The following is a 24,611-nucleotide window of genomic DNA, read 5'->3' as shown; positions in this document are numbered from 1 at the left end:
CTCTGGTACGCCGGTGGGACATCTGCCAGCCGGGCATAATCTAGAATCCCCCGGGAAAGCCTCTCGAGGTTCTAGATGAACTCTCCTCCCTCGATACCCTCTATCTGAGGGTCAGCTGCAGGCTGGATTCTCCGCGCAATAGGAAACATGCCAGCTGGGCGTTCTGGGCCAACATCTACATACACATATAACTGTTGTTGGAACGAACATGTATTAACAAAAAATCATAAAACACAAAATTAAAATGAGGTCATACCTATCTCCCCGTCCCAGTCCACCCCCTCTAGCAGTGGGAGGTCAGGGTCACCGGTGAAGTCTGTCCCCGTATACGGCCAGTCCTCCACAGCAATCAATTGGCAGCGAAGCCACCCAAAAAACTCACGTCTGAATGACATCTGTTGACCACCCCCCCCTCTCGGCATCAGTGCCGCCCAACGATCCAACCTCGGTTCTCGAGGTGCCAGGTCAGGAACAAGGGCCCCTTGGCCCTAGAAGAGTGGCACACGTTCCAAGAAGAACGTCACCAAGATGGAGCCGTACCCGAACTGTTGCAGCTTGCCACGCTTGGCCTTCATTAGCTGTCTCTTCATATTGGTCGTCACAACTGACGCCCAATTGAAGACCGTCGGACTAAGTCACTCTGTCGCCAAGATCAAGTGGTTCTTCGTAGCTTCATGGGGCGCCTGTGCCCCCGCAGCTCGTGTAATGGTGAATAGTAAAGCTCTGAGTGTCAAGTCCTCAACAGTGGGGATATCCACTTTCGAGCTGCCCGACCCATATCTTGCCCCTGGGCAAACTCGAGCCTTCACCTCTTCCATCTTCTCTCTAGATGGCCTACTACGAGTCAATCGGGGCACTGGCCCTCGTCGCGACAATCCGGTAAGGAAGTAGACATCAGATACATCTAATTCCAATATTTGGTCTTGTATCCGAAACACCTGTTCCTGTTCGTCCCATAAGTTGATCAAATACTACAAGAGCTCTGGCTGAGCTCGTAAATAGGACAGTAGGAAAAATTTCTTGAGCCCACAAGCTCTGAGAGCTTCCATGCAGCCCTCATCTGCTAAAGCCAATGTGTCCACTTGGTCGTGTTCTCTTTCCTTCCATACGATTGCCATTTTTGCCTATTTCCCTGCATCACGAGGTCAAAACATTGAATTAGATCCTTGGAAAATTTAAAAATGCAGTGAAAATTGCTTTAAATCGTTAAAATTTGAGCAAAAAACCCGCGCGGCCGTTGGCGCGACTATTTCTAAAACAGTCGCGCCCATGGGCGCATGCCTTTAGGGAAAGTTGCCCCATTGGCGCGGGTCCGTGCCCGAAACCCGCGCCAATGGGCACAACCCTCATTTTTTAAATCCCTCCCATAAAGGATGAAAAAGCAATTTAAAACAAATTTGAAACGGACAAAAATGGAGTAGAGGAAGAGGCCTCTTACCTGTCACTGACAGTGCTCCGAATGGTCACCTGGATTTGTCGCAATCGACGCTTGAAGATCGCACACCAAAAGCACTAATGTCACTCTCAAGAGGTAAAAGTGAAAAGTAATTTCTTGTTTTTACCATTTTCACCCATTTTATAGCTTTTTGACCCTCAATAGGTTTTAAAAGTCTTTTTATGAATATTTTAATGTATATTTGTGTCGAAAATGGATTTTATACTGGTTTTTGTGTAGCAACAGGTGTTTTTGCGGTTTAGGCGACGAAACGAGTTGTATTTTATACCTTTTTCGAACTCGGTAAATACACGAAAAAGTCACCCTGGAGTCATCTTTCTGCTCTTTTCTGACTCGTTAAACGTGAGACGTTGAGTTATTCCTCTCGACTCGTTAAATGTAAATGAGAGGCAGTCGTCTTTAAACTCTTTTCCGACCGTGTAAAGACGAAAAGATCGTTGGACCCTTGTCGTTTCAGGTTCGTTAACGGTTACGAAGCGACATGGTTTCGATCGCTTTTTTACTTTTTCAGGTCGAAATCACTACTCATGAAAAGTACTCCTCGATCGTAATGATCGGGCGGTTCTTTCAAGCATTTTTTATACTTTTTCGGGCTCGAGAGACACAACATTACGAAAAAGGACCCCCCTTGGAGTTTACTTTTTTGTTGTCTTTTCAAACTCTCTAAACATGAAAAGACGCCGAGTTTTTCCTCTGTCAGGCTCGTTAAAACTTGATGGCATTGGATTCCGTCAAAATGACGCTCACAAGCATATGCTATCCCCGTCAAGCTTGTCGATAAAAATAACTGGGGTACTCGCCAGAAATGGTGGGGAAAATGGAACCACAATTATTGTCGTGTCGGCAGTATGTCGCTCTTGAACATGGCACTTGTCTGCATTCGTGTCTGGGTGGGGACATCTCATCTTGTTTTTACACTTGCCTCCGTGGGTTTGGGTTATCCTGTTTGACCTCTCATCTGCTCATTGCCCTGTCACCATGACCCCTGATCATTTGATGTCAAATACTGCCAAGTCCACTGTCGTGCCGCCAATATGTTCAAGAGAAGTTGACCTCTGCAAAATACTCAACCTCCCTCTGATGCCTCACATAATCCTGATTCACAATACATTCTTATCTTTCTCTGTCTCGTGTCGATGATGTGGGAAACATTATGGCCCACCTTCGATCCAGGTCACTTCCTGTCGACTTCAACTCATTATCCAGAAAGTTTACCTAGAGACTCCCTTCAGGTGCCTTGGAGCCTGCATGCCTCAATGGTAGGTTCTTCGTGTTCAACGCGAGGTTTTCATCAATGGCCTCCGATCGAATGATTCTATGGGTGTTCGACGCCGGCTCACTAATTCGCACGCCGTAGATTGTACCTATATTACCTTGAGGACCATTGTCATTATTGGTGGTACCTCTCGCGTCTGTTAACAGTTTTCATCATTGACTGGTAATCAGACGTTGTTCTTGCATGTTCGACTTCGACTCCCATATTCGCATGCTTGAACTTGTACTTTGTTCGGGTCGAGATGGAGCGCAAGACCCTGGATTTTGTTTGTTGAGATCCAGGTTGCGATTTTGTGGATTATTATGATCATTACATGACTCATTCACAGGATGGTTGCGACCATGCATGAGTCTACTTATCAATCCTTACTGGATGGCTGCGCCCATACCTTGGATCTGGATTTTTATTTACTCTGCTATGGATGGATGCGCCCATACCACATACGTCATGTACTTGAGATATCAGTTGTACTTCTTCATGCAGGTTCTCTGGCGGCAGTGTTTTCAGTTGGCCATGTTCTTGTAAAGCATTTCACCCCTCTCTCTCAGGCTTCATGCTTTAGGGGGCATCTGTTACACAGTAATTTGTCACCGTCCCTGTTACCCCTTCTCCCGCACATTAGACGACTTATTCCGGGACCTGTGAGAAGTGACATAACCTGAAAACACTTGAATTGTATCCCCTTGAGTATGTACTTCATATGCCCTGAAGACACCTTCTGCAAAATACCCATAAAAATAGCCCTTTTTCCATTGGCGCGGTTCCACTGCGTATCACTCGTGCCAATGGGGGAAATCCTCGAAAGAGGGCGCGCCAGCTGGCGCTCTGTATCAGAGTCGCACTCGCGCCAACCTAGTGGGGTAAAGTTTTTAACAAACAAACTTACGAAGGTTCTTCCTAACCTATTCATGAACTGATTCCATCTTGAGTTAGTTCAGTTGGGCTTCGAATCTCCATAAAAGGGAAGTAGTTCCCCACCTCTCATGGAAGCTTCTTAGTGATAAAGCCAATCCCATGAATCTTGTGGATGACCCTAACTCCTTCTACTCTATCTATAAAAGCTTCTCCTTTCGCCTTTGACAAGTTAGTCTCCAAGTTCCAAATTCTAAGTCTCAAAGTCTGAGAATTGCCAAGTTCATGCTACAAGGAGCCTTATTCATTCCCATGAGGCTAAATCTTAAGTGAGGAGATTCTTATCCAAGTGACCAAGGAGAGAGAGGCTTGTTCCCCATTCCCAACAAGCTTTGCAAGGCATGTGTTGCTGATCACCCAGCCAAAGGAGGATTTGACGTCATAACTATGGTTGTACTCTTCTTTGTTGTTTATCAATAATAGACGACTATCATTATGGTTCCACTTTTATTGTCTTTCTAATGATGATTGAGTTATATCCTTTCTGACTAATATATAGTTGCATCTATTGGATTTTATGCTTGTGTTTGTGTCATTCTTTGCATGTGCAGGTGTCCATTCACAAGGATCGTGGGGATTGTGACCAGCCGGAGTAAAGAAACGGGAGCGACGACTCTTCTACAAATACTAGCGTTGGAATCCAGGTAGGCCCTCATCATCGGTCTTTGATTTGCAATTAGGAACCTGCGTGTTAGCGTTGTTTGATTGTTGCTAGACCCCATTTGGGCTAGTAGGGATCACCTCTGTCCGCAGAGGGGATTTACCTCCACAACAGGCCCAACCACCTGAATTTTGTTTAAAAACAAAAAAAATTGTGTAAAAAAAGGAGGCGGCGGCGTTTGACCACCCGACCTCCTACCTACTAAACCGGATCGTAACCAACTCAGCTAACCGCCTTATTGAGAAATCAACCCGCAAAATTATATTTAAATGCAGTTTTTCAGTGCTCAGGAGGAAAACAGGGCACGCAGTTCGAGGCAGAATTTTGTAGGGACGCCGAATTTTCACTTTGTCAGATTTTGACAAATTTTATATGGTTTCAGCACTTCTCGATGCCACGAACGCAATGGCGCTATCCATTTCTCTATCAGAGTTCTACATTTTTCGGCCATTTTTCAGTATGCAGATGGAACCATCACTGCTGCAAAAACAGGCAGCGGAACCATGATCCTTGAAATTTTCTCGAGGAAGTAATTTTTCTCCATGTCGGAATATAATCAAGTTTACAGTCGTTTTTCATGGTTTTCCGCAGGGATCGCAATGGAGAGGTCAGATTCATCTTTCGAGTTGCAGATTTCCAATCCACCCATGGAGCAAAATCTTTGAGGAATCTAGGGGGAATCTAAAAGATTCCTTGAGCCCCAGATTCTCAATTTCTTAGAATTCAGAAATTCGATAGTCGATTTTGCACTATTATAAGCCACAAATCTGATGGTGCATTCATATTTCTCATTTTCTCATTTCATTTTCTAGTTAATTTTCTAAGTGGAGTGCAGGTGTCAACATTCATGTGCGAGCAGTTATTTTCATGCGATTGAAGCCGTGAGATCGATGGTCCGAATAGCTTCAGCAGTTTGACATCTTCTTCTTTAAATGGCCCCTGGTTGTGAGGTATATGCAGTGTGTTCATGTACTTCTTTTGTTATGCATTGTGCTGCACAGATCCCTATTTGATGTTGACGAGGGATCTTGTTGATTACTTGTTTTCATGATTCCTACTTGATGTGACGCGGAATCGTCTATGTGACGTACTTGTTTTCATGATTTGTCATGTTATGTTTTGATATCCCTTTGTTGTATGTTGATGGGATACTCAGGTTGTCGTCATGTATGTTAGCATTGAGATCCCTTTTATGCCATGTTGGTGGGATGCTCATCATGCATGAGTTTGTGTCATACTGATAGGAGTTTTTTGACTGAGAGTTCCTGTAGTGGAACATCTCTTAGATCCACTCCTATGTGAGGGAATTTTCCTTGTATGATAGCGACATCACCTCTTATGTACATCATCACTATTGACAGCACTTAATGCGGCGGCCTACACCATCTTGACACGGGGCCCGAAGACGTAGTCCCTCCTGGATGAACTCCATTATCAACAACTTATGTTTTCATGTGTTGATGATTGACATGTTCCTATTCTTTACAACGTGTAGATGAATTCACTTATGTTCCTTTAAAAATGCAATTTAACACATCACGAAAGTAAAAGGTCTTGGAAGGGTCCTTTGTCACACCCAGACCTGGATCAGTCGACCACATGCAAACATGGACAATGAGATACAAGGGAGCCCCATTACACTTGCCCAAGATGATGAAGCTCAGGGCAGTCGAGTTGAAGGCACGCATCCATAGTTAGATCCAGAACTATGAAGAACTCCCATAGCTCATCACTAGCTTGCAGGCTTCCCACGCACGGGTGTTCAGAAGCATAGATGTTGTTGTGCACGCACATGCGATCCCATCTATTGGGACACTCACCAAGGCAAAGATAAAGGGACAAGTGTGACTGGAGCTAGAATCTTACTTTGACAAGTTAATGTGCATAGCCGCCAGCGCAGAATTGGCGACCAATGTAGACATTATGCATCAGTATGTCGTTGATCTGGCCGCACTCAAGACAATGATGCGCATGTTATCGGATGAGTTGGACAAAAGAGCCAAAGTAGTGCATCCAGATGGAATAGAGGCAAGAGTTCATTTCTAGAAATATGTCACCACAGAGTACACGGACACCATCACAGACTACCAAGCTTGGCATCAGTTCGCCACCGTCGACCATCATGAGGATGTCGATGATCCAGATTTAAACAGGAACGCAAAAAATTACAGAGATAACCATATACACAAATATGCAGCGGAAATAATACTTCATTTCATTAATGGAAAATACGGAAATATGCTTACAACCAGAAATGGAAATAAACCAGCTAGGGCGATGGTAGCTTATCTCTGAGAAGAGATGTGTTGGCTACATGCCTCTGAACTGTCTTACAATGAGGCTCGAAGGCCTATTTATTGTTGAGAAACAATGGAAAACCCTTAACATTCCAAAACCTAACCCTAGGAGATGAAACGCCAAACTGTGGGCCCCGTTTGGGGTAAATTGGTACATCAACTTCCCGGGGTCGTAACTTTGGCATATGATCTCCGTTTGACGCGTACAATAGCTCATTAGAAAGATCTATCCGAGCACTATCATTGTTGGAACGGGCAACATCGGTCCATCGGTCCATTCCATGGACCCATGTTGCCCCTGGATTCCCCAAAAAACGTCGTTTAGGGCCTCAAAACGGCTACGGAAGTTCAGGACCCGAAAAATTGCTAAAAATAGTAAGTTGTGCTACAATTAAGGAAACTGAAAATGCTGAGAAAGACAATGGTGGGGGTCCAGGTGGACTTGGCAGGTGGCCACCAATATCCACCTGGATCAGTCGAAGATTTGGTCTTCCCACAGTTGCCCGAGTCATAGTAATGTCTTGCATGGCTTGCTCAAGCCTATTTTGTCTCACGTGGGTGCATGTGCAGATTGCATGTAACATCTTGTCAAGTGGAAGTTCAAGTGTCGGTAGTCAAATGTAACAGTCATAGAGTAGTTGAAGAGTCATGAGGGTAGATGAACAGTCACAAAGGGGAATGTCAAGGTCACCCCTCCCTTTTCTATATATAGTACATCATAACTCATTGTAAAGGCTTTTAGTCAGCCAAGCTTCCGATAGGAGTATCTTGGAGAAATCTTGGAGTATTATAACAAGAATTAGCTTCTCCACAGTGCAGAGCTAGTACATCTCTTTGGAGGAACAGGCGGTAGTGACTATAATGTTCCGCTACCGGGACTAGTGGTTGGTCATGGTTGTACTGTATGATTGGAACTTTCACTTTTAATATAATAGAGCCAACACGTTTCATGCATATGTTGTTATTGTATTTCAGCTATCTTGGTTACTCTAATGATATATGTATATGTTTTCTTACGCATGCATGTATGGACTCTTTCTGTATAAGTATGTATGAATCTTACTGAGATATGTTGTTGGTTTAACCATCACTTTGGATTGTTAGCTTACTTTCTTTCCAGTTTGTGATGCATCTTCGATCATGTGTTCCCTTCCAAGCCACATGCTTTCACAAGTTTCCAAGGGGCGCACTCACCCCACTTTTCCGTGTTAAAACCGTTCATGCAACTTCCTTGGCTTGTTGTGCATGTCACACCCTTGCTACCAACAAGGACATCCTGCTTGCGTCTACGTGCAACCGTGGTCAAGGCGATACCGTACAACCCACCGTTGGGAATCCTACACCAAACAGTCTGAGTTCTAGTTGGGACTTCTTACAGGGGAGATTCCCTGACATGTTGGCGGGTTCGGCACCGTCAACAGGTTTATAAGTAAAAAAGAAAGGTTGATGTATTTAATTCTTTTAAACAATTTAAATTTATGGTGGAAAATAAAACTGGAAATACAATTAAATATTTAAGCACTGACAATGGCAATGAATTTACTTCCTTAGAATTTTGAGTAGTATTGCAAGAATGAAGAGATTGTTAGACACAAAACTGTTGTCTATACTCCTCAATAAAATGGCATTGTTGAACGTGTGAACAAGAATCTTATGAAAAGAGCTAGAAGCATGATCATCAATGCTAATTTGCAGAAAGAGTTGTGGGAAGAAACGTTATCTACTACTTGTTATTTAGCAAACAAATCACCTTCAAATGTTATTAATTGTAAAATTCCTGAAGAATTTTGGTTAATTCAGTCTTGTGATTATTCATACTTCGAATTTTTTGTTGTAATTCCTATTCTCTTATTCCAAATAATCAACATTCTAAGTTAGACCCAAAGGAAAAATGTTATGTCTTTATTGGGTATGGCGATGTTGTGAAAAGATACAGGTTGTGGGATACTTCTACGCATAAAATAATCATCAGTGGAGACATGGCGTTTGATGATTCTTCTTTTCTAAAAGCAGATTTTGAAAAAGTTGAACATACAGGTATGATGGAATCAACAAATCCAGTTGGAGACTCAACCTTTAACAGTAAGTCGAAAGGAAGAAGAAGCTTCTAAAAAAAAAGGTGAATAATATATAAAGGAAATTGTAGAAGCTCAAAAACAAGACACTCTTGGGAGGTCTAAAAGGGAAAGAAGAGCACGCAAGAGGTATGAAGATTCTACATTTGTTGCTTTGATTACTAAGAATGGGGAACCTTCTTGTTATCAGGAAGTAATGGATGATGTGGATAGTAAAAAATGGAAGAAGGCTATGGACGAGGAAATGGATTCCTTGGCCAAGAATAAAACTTTGGATCTTGTAGAATTTCCTAAAGGGAGAAGTGTTGTTGGATGTAAATGACTCTTCAAATTAAAGAGAAATGTTGATGAAAATATAGAAATATATAAGGCAAGGCTGATAGAAAAATGGTAATCTAAGATAGAAGGTATTGACTTTCATTATATTTTTTTCGTTGGTTGTAAAACTTGTTTCTATTCATACAGTATTAGCACTAACTTCAATAATTGACCTTGAGTAAGAACAATTAGATGTTAAAACAACTTTTCTTCATGGAGATTTGGATGAAGAGATCTATATCGAACATCTAGAAGGTTTTGTTGAAGGTCGCAACATGGGATTAGTTTGCATGCTCGGGAAATCATTGTATGGTCTGAGACAAACACTTACACAATAGCACAAGAAGTTTGACTCCTTAAATGAATGTATTTTGTGACAGTAAGAGCGTTATCCATTTGGCTAATAATTTGGCTTATCACGATGATACTAAACATATTGATATAAAATACCATTTTGTAAGACATGTAATTGATGGCAGCGAAGTAGTTCTCAAAAAGGTCCACACATAGGAGAATTGTGCAAACATGTTCACGAAACTAGTTTTGGTAAAGAAGTTGCGGTGATGTTTGGCTTCTCTTGGGTTGTAGAAAAGATGATGAATGGGTATGGGCAAGGGATTAGGGAAAATTGTTGTCAAAGTGGAGATTGTTAATAATGACAACAATTACAAGATTTTGCAAATGTAAATTACTTCAATAAGACTTGTTTTACCATTCAAGCAGTGGCATAACGATAACCAATTTTTTGTAATGGTGTCTTTCTATTAAAATGTTGTTGCCCGAGAGGCTTATGTATTGTTGGAGAGTCATTGTTGACCTTGAGTGATAAATTATTCCAATCCCTTGCCCTGTGGAGGTTTCCTTTACACATTGTCAGGGTTTTACCATGTAAAATTTGTGTCTATTTGTGTGAATTTAGTTTTTTGCTCTTATGTGCATTTCCCTTCTTATTTAATTATTTACAGGGTCAAAATACCAACAAGAGAATCCCAACTCTATTGTGTGTGACATTCTTGTGATCTATTTTATGAGTGTTTAAATATGATTTTCTCCTCTATACTTCAAAAGTCATAGCTAGCCATTGAAAATCCCTCGGTTCCACAAACATTTTTTTAGTTGATACTTTTCATGTAGTACTCTTTAACCTTGCTCATTGGGGTTTTACACATTCAACCATCTAACATCTTGAAATTCTTACATATATTTCTTTAACTAAAAACCTTTTATTAAAAGCCATAGTCTAATGAGTAGACAATTTCTCTTGAAAAACAATGGAAAAAATCATAAAACAGAGATTTTTGGAAATTTGGGTTAGAGATGTCAAGCTTCAACATTTTAAGTGCCCTAGGGGTTCTTGATGGTGCTGAATTCATTTCCACCATCAAAAAATTGATTCAAAGACTCCACCATTAGATTTCTTAAAAAAAAACCCGAGATTCCAATGAGAATTTCGCTATCCAAGCGAAATTGTGGCCTGTGCGTACCAACACCGAAAGAAAAAGGAGATTGATAATGCCAACAAAGGGAATTGGCACTAGCAAATTTTTTTCCGCTTGTAGGAATTGTTATAAGCATGGGTAACTTTTCGGTTTCACTGCTCGAATTTTGTTTGTTTGTTTTTACATTGAAATAAATGCATCCAATTGTGTTTCTTATGTTTTTTTATTACAACTAGTGTGGATTTTTGTTTGTTTGTTTTTACATTGAAATAAATGCATCCAATTGTGTTTCTTATGTTTTTTTATTACAACTAGTGTAGAAGATTTGTTGTCCATATACCATAGTAGACTCACTCATTAATATATGATGGGGTCATTTTAACATAGTGGTAGAGTAACGCCATGGTAATGCATACCGCTCAAGTATGATAAAGGGCTCATGTTTAACCTGCCCCATTGGTATTGAAATTTAATGGAGATTTGGAAAGTGGACCTTTCCTATCCAAAATTAATATCTTATTGAGTGGATCGAACCCCATGAAAACCGTGAACCTGACCCATTGGGTTATGAATATATCACCTACTCTCCTATCCTGAACTTGACCCATTAGGTTATGAATATATCAGCTACTCTTGAAATTTGATGGAGATTTGGAAAATGGATTTATCTGATCAAACTCCTCCATATTTGGTTAAAAAAAAATTGGACCTATGGTCTGGCTATTACTGAGATTTCCAAAAATTCTGCTATTGTATGTTTAGTAAGGTTGTAGCCAGGATTTCCAAAAATTCTGCTTGGTAATTTGATGGAGATATGGAAAATGGATCTATCTAATCGAACTCCATAACTCCATATTTGGTTAAAAAAATTTTGGACCTATGGTCTGGCTATAACTGAGATTTCCAAAAATTCTGCTATTATATGTTTAGTAAGGTTGTAGCTGGGATTTCCAAAAATTCTGCCTGGTGTTGTTCGAGGCAAAATTGCTCCCTAGTTAGAGTATGCCTTTTCTTGAGGGAGTTGTCTATAGTGCGACTTTTTGGAGATTTCGGTGACGGAATCCAGCAGAAAAAATTGAGGTTAAATCTTGATTTGTATTATTTAAAATGGTTTTTTAACTGCATATTTGGATTCAGCACCATGAAAACCCCTGGGACGCTTTGATTGTGCAGAAATTAGCTATAAAATTTGCGATTTCAATAAACTGCTGCAGGATTTTGACCGGAAAAACCCACAAGAAAAGCTTCCAAAAAATCTCTTTAAAGACAACTCCTTTCTTGAATGCATACCACAGGCTTGAAAATTCAATTAAGAGCCGTGAGCAACCTACCAAAGCAACTGAATAACATACCCTATTTATATCAAAGCCAGGGGCTTATCGAAATAAGATTTTTTTTGTTACAGCAACATGGCCTGTCGTATTTTCTATAATGCCATACACGTCCATAGCAGACCAATTAAAAATTTCAACGGAATACAGTGGTAATCAACAATAGTTAAGATGTCGGCACTTCTTTTGGCATCGTTGGCCGTGAAAACTGTGTAAAGGAGAACGAAGGTGCCCACTATTTCGGCCCCCAAGCCATTTCCCTTTGTGTAGCCATTCGCGTCAGTGTTAACGCATCTGCCATTAGCTTCGCACTTACTCTGATTGAAGCTCTTCACAACTCCAACCCACAGATGGCTCCCAAACACTGGCGTATCATGTAAAACACCGCCCAAGGCAGCAACAGCTTTCTTGCCATCAAAAGCCCGCAGGTTACAGCTGGGTTGATATGCCCACTTACTAACACAAACCTATTAAAGAGAATTAGATAAATAAAGGGGTAAACCCACTCCCTCCTCCGTGGAAATTCTCGCCCGATTTGCTAAACCCTTGGGGCAGCCCTGGGCCTTGAATGTGAACAGGTAGACAAATGTTCAGAAAATAATGATTACCTAAATCCCTGTTGTGCAGTGGACAAGATAGAAGATCACTCCACCAAATGCAATAACAAGATACAAGCAATTTGCCATGAATTCTGCAATACCCTGACAGTGAGGATCGTTATGTAAAGAAACAAGAAAGTCGCCTTGAATTCTGCTATACCCATGACAGTGAGGATCGTTAGGTAAAGAAACAAGAAAGTCGCCTTGAATTCTGCAATACCCTGACAGTGAGGATCGTTATGTAAAGAAACAAGAAAATTGCCATGAAGTTTGCAATACCTTTTATAGGCCAACCTGAACATATTACAACAATCAAGAACTTGATAAATTGGACAACAAGACAAAGAAATGTTACAGGAAATGGCATCGTCATTACACGCCACATAATAGCTTTCCATTAAAGCGAAGTTAATCCAAGCAAGCAAATCAGGAAAATGTTATGGGACATGTTATCACTCAGGTTGTCCTTAAAGCTCCTTAAAGGATATGGCCAAGGTAACCACAAAACAATCTTTGGACTGCAGGTCCTAGCCTACCTGCAATCAGAGAGGGCTCTCTCTTTATAATTTAGCTTTGTTTTGGGTTGATTTTAGGCTAGTTATGATTTTCTTGGGTTTTGTTTTGATTTTGGTGGGATGGAGGATTCTTTCAAACAGAGTTGGGATGTATAGTGTGAGAAATTCAAACCATTGGGCATGGAGTCGTGGATTAGGCTTGTTGTTGCGTTTTCTTGGTCACAAGAGGAATACAGAGCAGGATAGCTACACATAAAACAATATCTAACTGGAATAAGGATGGAATGAAGGTCAGTGAATGAAAGGCAACTAAGTAGCTCTCATTATGCTAACAGAGGGAAGGTGAATGAACATTTATATAGGAGCAGTCAAGGATTCCTAAACAACATTCATATATGAAGGAACTAGTGTAAATATGAGCAAATCTGTATTCATATTCAGGACTAATTCAGAGGAAAACATAGATAAATCACAGAAATTGAGAACATAATACAACTAAGTGAGATCTGAACCATTCTTTCTTTCTGCTATTTAGATAGTGAAACAATGATGGCATAAACACATATAAACTGTAAACAGAGATAAGAAACACTTATTGGGCTATGTAGAAGCGTTAGGATTCCATAGTCACTCTTCAGTCATTAAAACACAACAGCTAGTTCATCTCCCAAACATTCCAACGATCTTTGATTATAGAGACTCAGAAAATACAATGCAAGTCTAGAGGAAGTTATCGACCAACCAACCCTTAAAACAGTGCAGAGGGTGGTTTAAGTAGAAAATATTTACCAACATCAGATCTGGGATAGATCTCCTCAAATAAATGCCTTTAACCTAATTTGTACAGAAGTAAATGGCAGAAATATCTATCTAACAGCTGCGTTGGGGTAACTGGCATCTCAAAATATCTATTACAGCAGATCTTAGGCAGATCTGAGGAAAATGAGTGCTTTAATCTATTTTATCTTGAAGTAAATGCTTAAAACATTTATCTAAGTGTTGCACTGGGGCAACTGCCTCAAAAATGGATCAAAAGAGTTCCTTGAGCCACGCGTTGTCCTCTGTGTGATAACTGTGCATTTAAGGAAGCAGCGCTGCTCCAAAAATATGACTGGGAACAATGTCTCTGCAATAACTCTGCCTTGAAAGCCTTCATCTATGCCTTTAGGTGGCTTTAAAGCAACAAAAGAAGTGTTGGTGAGCCTTAATGGCTGAATGATGCTTTGTTGACTTCGCTGGGCTTGCTTTGCTTTCATCTGCTTTGAAAAACTGGACTGATACTCTTTGCCGCATCCTGATACACTTTGGCACTGAATCTGGGCCTTTTCTCACCGCTGATACTCTTTAGACTGTCCCATCGCCCCCTTTCTGCCTTTTAATGCAAAAATAACTGTTGCTAATGTCTTTCGTGGCCTTTGGGTGCAATCGGCGCTTAGCCGATCAAAACTAGCCTTAAACTTTTTGAAAAATGGTGCAAACAGGAGGAAAAAGTGTTTCCAACTGTGCCGAGGCCGAGACTGGCTATCTGAAGCAAAACAGGTCTTTGGAGCAATCCATAATGGCTTAAGGATGCATGAATTTCTTTAACTGGAGCCGAGCGCGGGCGCTAGAAGAAACCCTGTGAAAAATCGTCGTTTTCCTTTTATAAGGCAAAAATGCCTTAAAACATGAAACTTTACGACAACTAGAGCGGGAGCGATCACTATTCATTAGATTAAATCATAGCCATTGGATCTGGCGCAGGCCAATCCAACGGCTGGCGCTAACTCGCATCGGGGCGGACCATTGGTCCCAACACATAAAACCTCCGAACTGCCGCGGACCCGAAATGCTTTGAGGCTGCCCTTTATAACTTTTCGGCTCCGCCATATCGGAGCCTTCCCTTTTCGCTGTACAAAGGATCCTTACGGACCCGAAATCCTTATTGTGCCACGCTATAATTTATTTCGGCTCCGCCAGTAGGACATGGGGAGAGCCGCGAACAGATCATGTCCGTTGATCTGGGAGGGCGATCCGACGGCCGGCGCTAAATCGCATCGGGGCGGACCATTGGTCCCAACATGTAAAACCTCCGATGAGCGAAATAGTTGGCGGACCCGATCTGATTATAGGCCCTTCTTTATTGCATTTCGGGTCCGGCCCATCGGCGAACCCAAATCGGCGGATTTACAATGGAACGGGTCCGCGGACCCGAAATCCTTTAAACTCTGTTGCATTTGCTATTTCGGCTCCGCCATATCGGAGCAATCCCTCTTCGCTGTGTAACGGGCTCCTTTCGGACCCGAAATCCTTATGCGCCGCGCCTATATTACTTTTCGGCTCCGCTGGGGAGCCATATATGGGGTTGCTGCGAATCCATATGAGTCGTTGATCAGCGGGCCCGGATGGGCGGCTGAGATTAAATCGGCACTTCGGCAATCGGCAGGGCAACGGGTATACACATATGTGCGATCGCCGAAATGGGCGATCGCCGAAACGATGTGGACCGTTGATCTGGGCGGGACGATGGACGGTTATGATTTGGTCGCTGCTTTACCGTCGACAATATCACAATAAGGCTTGCGATAGGTGAAAATATGGGTTTTTTGCGATAAACTTAAGTTTTATGAAAAACTTAGGTTTATGCGGTAAAATGTGATATATGTGGTAAAACGTGAAATTGCGATGTGGAGAGCTCCCGATAGCGATATCGCATCGGCGGAGGGGTCGGGGGCATATATATGTGCACATATGAGTTGCGATATGCCGACTGCGAAATCGCATCGGCGAGGGATGGATCGGAGGTATAAAAAGGGGGCCTACAATGATCGCTGCGACCTCCGACAGCGATATCGCGTCGGAGGGGAGCAAATGAATTCAGAGGAGGGTTTTAACACTAAAGGGAGGCTTTTGTGGAATCGGAGGGGCCCTTTTAATATTTTGAAGGGATTCTAAGGCATCGGAAGGGGTCCGATAGCTTTAAAAGATGGGTTTTAATGCTTGGAAGGAGTCCGAAAGCATTTAAGAGGAATTTTATATACTTTGAGAAGGGTTTAAGGCCAGAAAGGGGTTTATGCCTTGGAAAAGGTAAAACAAGGCCAAAAGATGGATTTTATACATTTGGAGGGGGATTTTATGCTTAGGAATGAGTCCTAATGCATTTGGAAGATAGTTAGGGGGGTGAAGTGAGGATTCTTGCTGAGTTTCAGATAAACTTAGCAATTTCCAAGGATGTATATGGTTATTTTCAACCAGGGGGAGGGATAAATATATAGGGGAGTTATATACATAGTTTTAGTAGGGGAAGGGGAAATAGATAGGGAGTTACATAGTAGTGTTAGTAGTTAATATGACAATGATGAGAAAAGCGCTAAGTATGATGTCTTAGGCTATTAATGGGGGAAAATGACTGATAGAAGAAGTGTGAACATTCCTTGAGTGAAGCAGATCTTCACCAAGGCAAATGATATGAAAAATGATGAAATTAAGAGGTAGCAAGCAGATCTTGACCTCTTTAGGGAAAGTTAGTGAGTGATTTGGGGAAAGGGGAAGAAAGGGAAGTTAATCATGCCTCGCTTAAAGTCCTTCAAATGGAAAACTACCTCAAACTTATGATATGATAGATATAACACTTGAAATATGAAATGGATCACAAGCCATGATTCTGCAACCACAAAGCTACCTACCCGACCTACTTGCCTAGCATTTTCTCTTCTTTTTGGTTTGGGTGCACTTGAACTAGCATACCCATCTTTTCATTCTTTTCTTCTTGCTTGTGCTCCTATCTACAACTACACTTATTGCATCCAGGGGCTCCGATTAAGCTGTTGAGCACCCTTGTTTCTCTACCTATCTACAAATCTGCCAAGATTAAGCTGTTTGGACAAATGTTCATTCTCTATATTCTATAACAGGAAATTAAAACCTAGGGAAGCCAAGATTAAGCTGTTTGGACCTCCCTTAGCTGAAAACTCATCAAAAATGGATCAACCCATCAAAAATGGAACACAACAGTGGCATTTAGACTAGCACACTCTCATGGATACTTCTCTGGCCATCTGTAGCAAATATGGAGCATTGCAGCAAGCAAAGTATGAGATATTTGGCATGTAAAAATGTCGATCATGAAAGATGATTAACCTGTTGTAGCAGGAGGCTAACAGGACATTACATCCAGACACGAGATAATGTACCAACATCGCTTAACCTAGGTAGTGACAGACCCTACAGATCTGGGCGCCCAGGAGGTCTGTAAATAACCAGACCCTTCCACTTGCTTTAGAAGCCGCCAAAGAATTCTGTCCCGAGGTCGAATCCCATGGGAACCAAGAAAGGTCTAACACCCATGCCTTCTTCATTCTAACACCCGGACACATGATATTTATTTAAAAACAAAAAAAACAAGATTTAAAAGTCAATGGCTATTAAAAATATACTCTGCGATTAAATTTCTATGATTCACTTCCTGATAAATAACAAGGAATCTAGGATTCACTTCCTAATAAATAACAAAGGAATTATGATTTATTTCATAATTTTCTAATAAATAACCATAATTACATAGTAGTTAGTATGTGTAGCTTAGCTTAAATATAATTTAATTAAACTAAAAAATAATAAAGACAATAACTAAACAAAGTCTTTATGTAGAAATCACATGAGAGAATTTTTTTGCCAACGCGTTTGGAATCAACAAGTGTAGTTCATTATCATGGCTTGATGATGAACCACACTTGTTGGTTTGAAACATGTTAGCCAAAAAATTCTCTCTTGTGATTTCTACCAAAAGACTTTGTTTAATTCATTATGGATCACATAAGCTTGAATAAAGACAATAATTTTATCACAAAAATAAAACTAATAGACTATATTGTTGAATGTCATTATCAAAAGTTAAGAAATATGATTAACTAATATTGTCCATATTAACATATATACACTTTAATATATATATATATATATATATATATATATATATATATATATATGTATGTTTTTAATATAACAACCGCTACATAGTAGTTAATATTTGCAGCGTTTAGCTTAATTAAACTAAAATTAATAAAAACATAAAATATTTATCTATGTAAAATTTTGTTATTATTAATATAAAATATTGTACTAATTGACAAAAGGAAAAAATAAAGACATAAAAGTTTCATCACAAAAATAAAACAACTAATAAATATTGTATTCTTGAATGTCATCACCAAAAATTAAGAAATATATATATATATATATTATCTTAAATTGAAAATATAGAGAAAAACACTAAAAGTCATGAAAATTGAAATAATAGAAAAATCAGAAAAATAAAAATCAAAAAGTTAAATAAAAAAGAAATATAACTAAAAATAAAAAATTAATAACTAATAAAAATAGATGTTACTAAACATCCCATAATAAAACCTCAACCAATCATCTTACAAATAAATAAATTTAAATAATAATAATAAATAACAAAAAATTAATTCCCAATGTTAAACTATCCATAAGCAATAAAAAATTTTCGTCAAAAAAAATTAATACACATTCAAACAAAACTAGATGCTTAATACCATGTGAGACAAATATAATAACTAATTAATTTTTGAAGTTGTAATAATTAAATTAAAATTTAATAATTAAAAATAATTAAATTATTTATTTTTAGAAAAAAAAAATTATAATATATTTAATAAAATAATAATTAAAAGAGAACTCACTCTTAGAGCTCTGGCGATGGCGATTCTGAATACCCTGGTAGCTTGTGACCCCGCAGTGGCAGCGGAAGTGGCTACGGCGCACGGTAAGGCGAATTCCACAGCGCGTCAAACTCAGCAGAAAGCTCCAGTTCTTTATCTAGCCGTCGAAACAGATGGAATGACAAGGGTCTTTTCTGTGACCTGCCTGCACATCGTAGATACGGGGTTTCAAGCACGCTCGAACGCCCTTAGTCGAGCCGCTATTCGGCAGTCAAAAACATTTTCTGAAACGGCGGGTATGAGGGGCATTTCTTTTGTCCCTGCTCGGACCAAATCTCCGGATGGCTGCCAAAATAATTTTCCTGGACATCATTTGCCCTTGGGAACCATCTGGCTCTTCTCAGGGCCGAGGAACATCAGCGAGACCAATGTTCACGGCGCAGGAATTACCCAGAAAGAAAGACTGTTAAAGCACCCGATACCACGCCCAGGGTCAATATCGGTGCTGGTTTCTCAAGCGCTGAATCTCCAGGACAGTTTGCGGGGCTCAGTGGATCAGCTGCATCTGTTGGGGATCCCTCTGCTGTTGCAAAACGATGGGGACGCAAAGGAGTTGAAAGTAATGGCTCGGGAAACAGGAATCTCGGACTTCCGGGCCCAGCAAAGAAAGCTTTCACTTGCCCGATCCATAGAGGATATGCGACAAGTGTTTGACGAAATGCCTCACCGACATGTGGTCTCCTGGAGGAGATTTTTTTATTTTTTCTCTGCACAGAATGGTTTCTCTGTACAGCTCTTAAGAAATGGGTGGGAGATGAAGGAGCTGGAAGCTGCAGAGCCTGTGCTGTGCTCTGTAGAAAAGGAAGCAATGGACTTCAGAGAGGTTTCGTACCTCTGCAACCCTTTCCTAGCGATCAATAGTGCTGGTGGCCATATGAAAAAACTTCAAAAACAAGCACAGTTAGAGCCCTCAGTAAGCTCTGCTTGCACCAGATTCCGCTCCTCCCAACTTCATAGAGGAAAGCAGGAGTCAGACACCCCAGTATCTTTCCAGATCGTGATGGTGCTCCTCTCTGGCAAATCTCTTCTTCAGTGGGTGAGCTCTTCAGATCTAGTCCAAGACCTCAAACAAATCCTGGAATTTAAGTTGGGGATCTCCTCGGCATCTCAACGACTCCTATATGAAGGAAAGCAACTGGAAGATTCAAATCCTCTTTCTTTTTACAACATCCGAAGAAATGCTTCCATCATCTTTTCCCTGCGTCTGAGAGGGGGAGCAGGGGGACAGTCATCTTCAGTTGCAACGCCTTCTTACAAAGATGTTGTCCATGCTCAGATGCCCAAGAAAACAGCACCACCAGCCCAGGCTCCAAAACCTTTTTTGGTGGACAGACTGGAAGAATCCCCATCCATTGAAATCAAGCATCCCTTGATGGACTCGCAATTCCAAATGTTCGCAGAAACAGCAATCATCTGCAGGTTCAATGGGCTATGGCCACGCACAGCAGATCTTTTCCAATGGATTCACTCTAACTGGACCAAAAATTGCAAGGTCCTTCTCTGTTCTAAAGGTTTCTTCATGGTGCTGTTTGCTTGTAATGCGGACTACCAAAAAGCATTAACTGAAGGACCATGGTTTTGGGACTCTGCGGGTCTATTCCTAACCCCCTGGTTCCCAGACTTTGATCCGTCTACAGCAGTTATTACCAAACTCCCCATCTGGGTAAGACTTCCCAACCTTCCGGCGCACTTATGGCACTCTGTTGTGTTTCAAGCAATAGGTAATTCACTAGGACGCTACCTCGACGTAGACGCCTCCAGAGGGGAAAAGAGCATATACACTTTCGCCAGAATCTGCGCAGAAATTGACATCAGCAAAGGTCTCCCCGAGCAGGGTATTCTCAAAATGGGAGATTTCCATTGGACTCAAACTCTGGATTTCGAGAATACAGCCTTTCGCTGCCGAAACTGCCATCTTACAGGGCACCTTCAGAATTCGTGCCCTTCGATGCCTGCCAAGAATAAGAAAGTTAGTTCTAAGCCAAAATCCAAAAGCTGGAAACCACATGCACCTCCCCCATTGGGTGTTTTTGATTCCAGCTCAGATGAAGAGATTGAGGAGGAGGTTGAGGAAGATATGGACGCAACACTAGCACAGGATCCGACATCGACTGTTCTGGAGGTTCCCAAGATCCCTCCTATTTTACAGAAGAGAACTCATGTGTCATCTCCTTCGGACTCAGACAAGGAGAGCTCTCCCTCAGCCCAGCTCAGCTTACAAATCGTGGCAGCCCAGCAGAGTAATCCTGGCTGGGTAAAAGTTGGTAAAAAGAAAGGAAAAAAAGGCCGAACCATAGCTTCTACCACCGGTGAATAGATTCTGTGGTTCGGCTCATGCTTTTCTGCTCGTCTGGTTTCTTATTGCTCTGTTCCACTCTCTTTTGAACCTCTCTTTGGGACCGAGGTGGATTGTCTATCCTTTCCGGCTGCCCGCTTTCTTGTCAGGGGTTCTGAAGTCGTTCTTTTTAGCTTGTAGTGTCGTCAGTCAGGCTCCACTTTGTTTCTGTCCCTCTGACAATTCTGGTTTTCTACCGCCCTGCGTGGCGCGTTGTTCTTAGTTTTCAGGTGCTCTGTTGCTTATTTGCAGTCTCCTGTTGTCAGGCCTGCTGTTTTGCGGCCAGTCTTCTGCAGATGCAAAAGTTTGTACTATACTTTCTTTTGTTAATTCAAAATCTGACTTACACAAAAAAAAAAATAATAATTAAATTAATATTAAATTAAAAATTTTGAAAGTTTATTATAAAGGAGATACTTATGGAAATATTTTGTAAAAATTAAATTTTTATTATACATTTAGTAATTAAAAATAATTAAATTAAATTTTTTAAAAATTTAATAATTAAATTAGAATTTTTAACTATTTCATAATTAATAATTAAAAAATTTAATAATTAAATTAAGATACTTAATATCTCATAATTAATAATAATAATTAAATTATACTTCTAGAGACCTAGTATGGAATAAACACATCCTTATACTAATAGCGCATTAATGCATTTATATGGTTTTAAATGCTAATCGCATTTTTTTTTTAAACAGAGAAATGTCTATATCTATATCTATATCTAATAAAAAATAAAAAAAATTAATCTGAAATGCCCTATACAAATATATACATATCGCTTGCTAAATTACGTTCAACACACACAGCCGGGAACAATAGAACAACCCAGGAGGCGGTTCCTATATCCAACTCCATAGGAAAGTAATTGCGCCTTGACATGCGCAGGAGATAGCCATATAACAGGCGCGCGGTAATGATTAGAGAAGGAAAAAAAAAAGACCCGCGGTGTTATATGGCTATCTCCAGCGCATGTCAGGCGCAATTACTTTCCTATGGAGTTGGATATAGGAACTGCCGCTTTTTATCACCTTGATTGTCAACCAAACGCTGCACGACAAAAGTGATGGGATGTGAAAGAAAAGTTCATGGCTCGGTTTACTAAAAAAACTGCACATCATCCACAAAGAAACTGCTTCCATGCATCAAACAACCAGCTCATCAAACACTGTAATACACAGACTAACTAGGGATGGCAATTATTGTATATATACTTACACAACTTGGTGGCGATTCCAGAGAAAGGAATAGGAATGAAAGTCTGCAGTTGGGTCGAACCATAAAAAAAGGCGCTGTTCTCTGTTGCCAACCCCTTTTGAATAAACGTTAGTCTGCACAGCGTACGGATCCCCGGAAGTGTTCCCCAAAAATTCAAAGTCGAATTCGTCATGTTGATCGCCTTGAGAAGACATCTGCAATCACCAAGTATAAAGTATAAATTGAATCAATATGATCAAACTTAATCAAGAACCCAAGAAACGCAATATAATCTGATCTAATGTATGGCAAATGACAGTTACATAGAATGCAGTAACAGTGCCAGCAGAGTCCCCAGGAACGAGTTTGATCTGCACATTCGCTTTTCCGAAGATGTATGTGCTCTTCGAAGCAAATCCTGCACCTGAAACAGAGCAACCTTAATGAGACTTGACTTGATGTAAGCAGCAGAAGCACAATCAGTAGTAAAAGCATAGAAATGGGATAAAAAATAGAATATATATAAATACCAGAAATGTTATCAAGCTTGAGCTGGAGCAACTCCCCTTGGGACATGACATGATCAACAGCCCAACTGGGGTAGAAGAAATCGTCGAAGGACGCACATTGAGAGCCCACGAGCAGGCTACACAACGTTACAAAGATACAAAGAAGAGCGCAGTGCATGATACGACCCCCTTCTTGACAACCTAGACTGGACTGTGTATCAAGCCAGTGGAAATGAATCAGAGTTCAATGAAGAAATAGCTGCGTGACCGAGAAAATTTATAGGGAATGGTAACTTGATTGCCACTCTACTAAACTTAACTGCGATCATAAAAATCGCCCCCAAGTGGTCCCACGACTCCATTTAAATAATGTTTGTTGGCCTGTACTCACTCCCGTAATGCCAGTCTGTCAGTTAATTACAGTAATGGAGACTCCTTTTCTCAAAATTTACCACACCGTTGCCCCTATTTGTCATTTGATGTGAGTGCCACTTGGCGGGTAGTTTTCGTGTAAATGTGCAATGTCTCCGATACTGCTTCGAGCGGAATTACGATCATTTGAATGTAAATATTTAACAAATAAAATTTCTTTGAATTAAAGTTTACAGGAATAAAACTTTTACGGCTTGGTAAATTTTCAATTTATTTAATGGAAATTATTATTATTATTATTTTTTTTTTGAAAATTTTCAATTTATTTATTAATTTGATTATTATAAAAATTAAATAGATATCAGTAATATATTATTTTTATTAATTGGATTTATTTAAGGTGATTGAGAAAAATGATTATATTTTTTCTACTGAAATTTAATTTTTCAAAAATAATATAATAAATTTTATTATAATAACTTTAAATATATTATTAAATTTGAATAATCTTTGAAAACAATCTCTTAGTCAAACAAAGTTAAACAAAAAAAGAAAATTTTCAATTTAATTGTTAATTTGATTATTATAAAACTTAGATGGATGTTAATAAAATGTTATTTATGTAAAGTGATTGAGAAAAATAATTAATAAAAAAATAACCTAATAAATTTTGTGATAATTACTTTAAATTTTATTATTAAATTTCAATAATCACAACCAAAACAAAAAAATAATCAAAACGTAAAAAAAAAAGTTACCCATCGAATTTAACCACTGGTATCGTGTGTCAGGCATCACAGCCCCTGCTGACGCATTTTGACTACTTTGCATAAGGATAAGACATAGATGAGACAAAGGAATTAATATAACACATAAATGAGACAAAGGAATTAATGTATCAAGTCCAATCACCCAATCCAGATGGGCACGCATTCGGCGGATAGACGTTCACGTGTACACTCATGAGGGCCGGCCCCTGCCTACACCACCAGGCTGGCTTGTTACGAGGAGGCCAATATGATAAAGCCCAATTCACTTCGCCTGTTGCACCCTGCAGGCATCTCGATTTAAAGGTACAACCAGCTTTTCCTTTTCCTCATATGTTCATGCGTACCATATATGCATTGCCGTGGAGATGACGTTAAACAGTCAACATCATTTATATATCCCTGCAGCACTCACAATTAAAGTGTTTTGGGATACATATTGGTGGCGCCGTAGTTTAATGGTACCGTAAATCTCTTTCTTAAACGGCTATATAAAAGTGAGGAGGTATGGCCGTGCTGTTGCCAGTTATTTTACTGCCATTTTCACGGACAAATTCACTGCACAAGTCCTTAACAGCTGGCTGTTACGTTGTATTTACCCGCTGCAGACCTGAGCATGAGTTGGGCACTGTCCTTTTGTAAACTATTTTCTTGGCCATCACTGCTTCATGGAAGGGAAAGAGGGAAGAAGAAGAAGAAGAAATTATTTTAACGTCCACGAGGCTAAAGATAGCCTATGGGACAGATTGCTTTTTCATCTGCTTGATGTATTCGGCCCTTTTTTTGTGAAGCTTCACAATAAATGCTCCCGTCTTCTCGA

The 24,611-nt window shown here is 40.2% G+C and overlaps 1 protein-coding gene across 1 annotated transcript; it reads right to left on the bottom strand.

The window, feature by feature from the left end:
- Positions 1–22,047: 22,047 nt before the first annotated feature.
- On the bottom strand, positions 22,048–22,872 carry LOC149179462 (xyloglucan endotransglucosylase protein 6-like). Its single transcript, XM_089422474.1, has 4 exons — positions 22,674–22,872; positions 22,467–22,567; positions 22,165–22,358; positions 22,048–22,078 (listed from the first exon to the last, which is right to left on the bottom strand). Exons 1-4 carry the CDS (start codon positions 22,828–22,830, stop codon positions 22,048–22,050), a joined length of 483 nt encoding a protein of 160 aa, XP_089278600.1. The 5' UTR covers positions 22,831–22,872.
- Between the last annotated feature and the right edge of the window lie 1,739 nt (positions 22,873–24,611).

Source organism: Pinus tabuliformis, chromosome 4_1 (assembly GCF_031772625.1).
Source record: "Pinus tabuliformis cultivar Carrire ecotype Pingquan chromosome 4_1, CPIR1, whole genome shotgun sequence".
NCBI lineage: Eukaryota > Viridiplantae > Streptophyta > Pinopsida > Pinales > Pinaceae > Pinus > Pinus tabuliformis.
This window is presented reverse-complemented; position numbering and strand designations above follow the sequence as displayed.

Coding starts and splice junctions, on each gene's coding strand:
- LOC149179462 (XM_089422474.1), bottom strand. CDS start 22,830: ATGCACTGCGCTCTTCTTTGTATCTTTGTAACGTTGTGTAGCCTGCTC. Junction 22,359..22,466: donor GCACTGTTACTGCATTCTAT/GTAACTGTCATT, acceptor TGGTGATTGCAG/ATGTCTTCTCAAGGCGATCA. Junction 22,079..22,164: donor TGGAATCGCCACCAAGTTGT/GTAAGTATATAT, acceptor GCATGGAAGCAG/TTTCTTTGTGGATGATGTGC.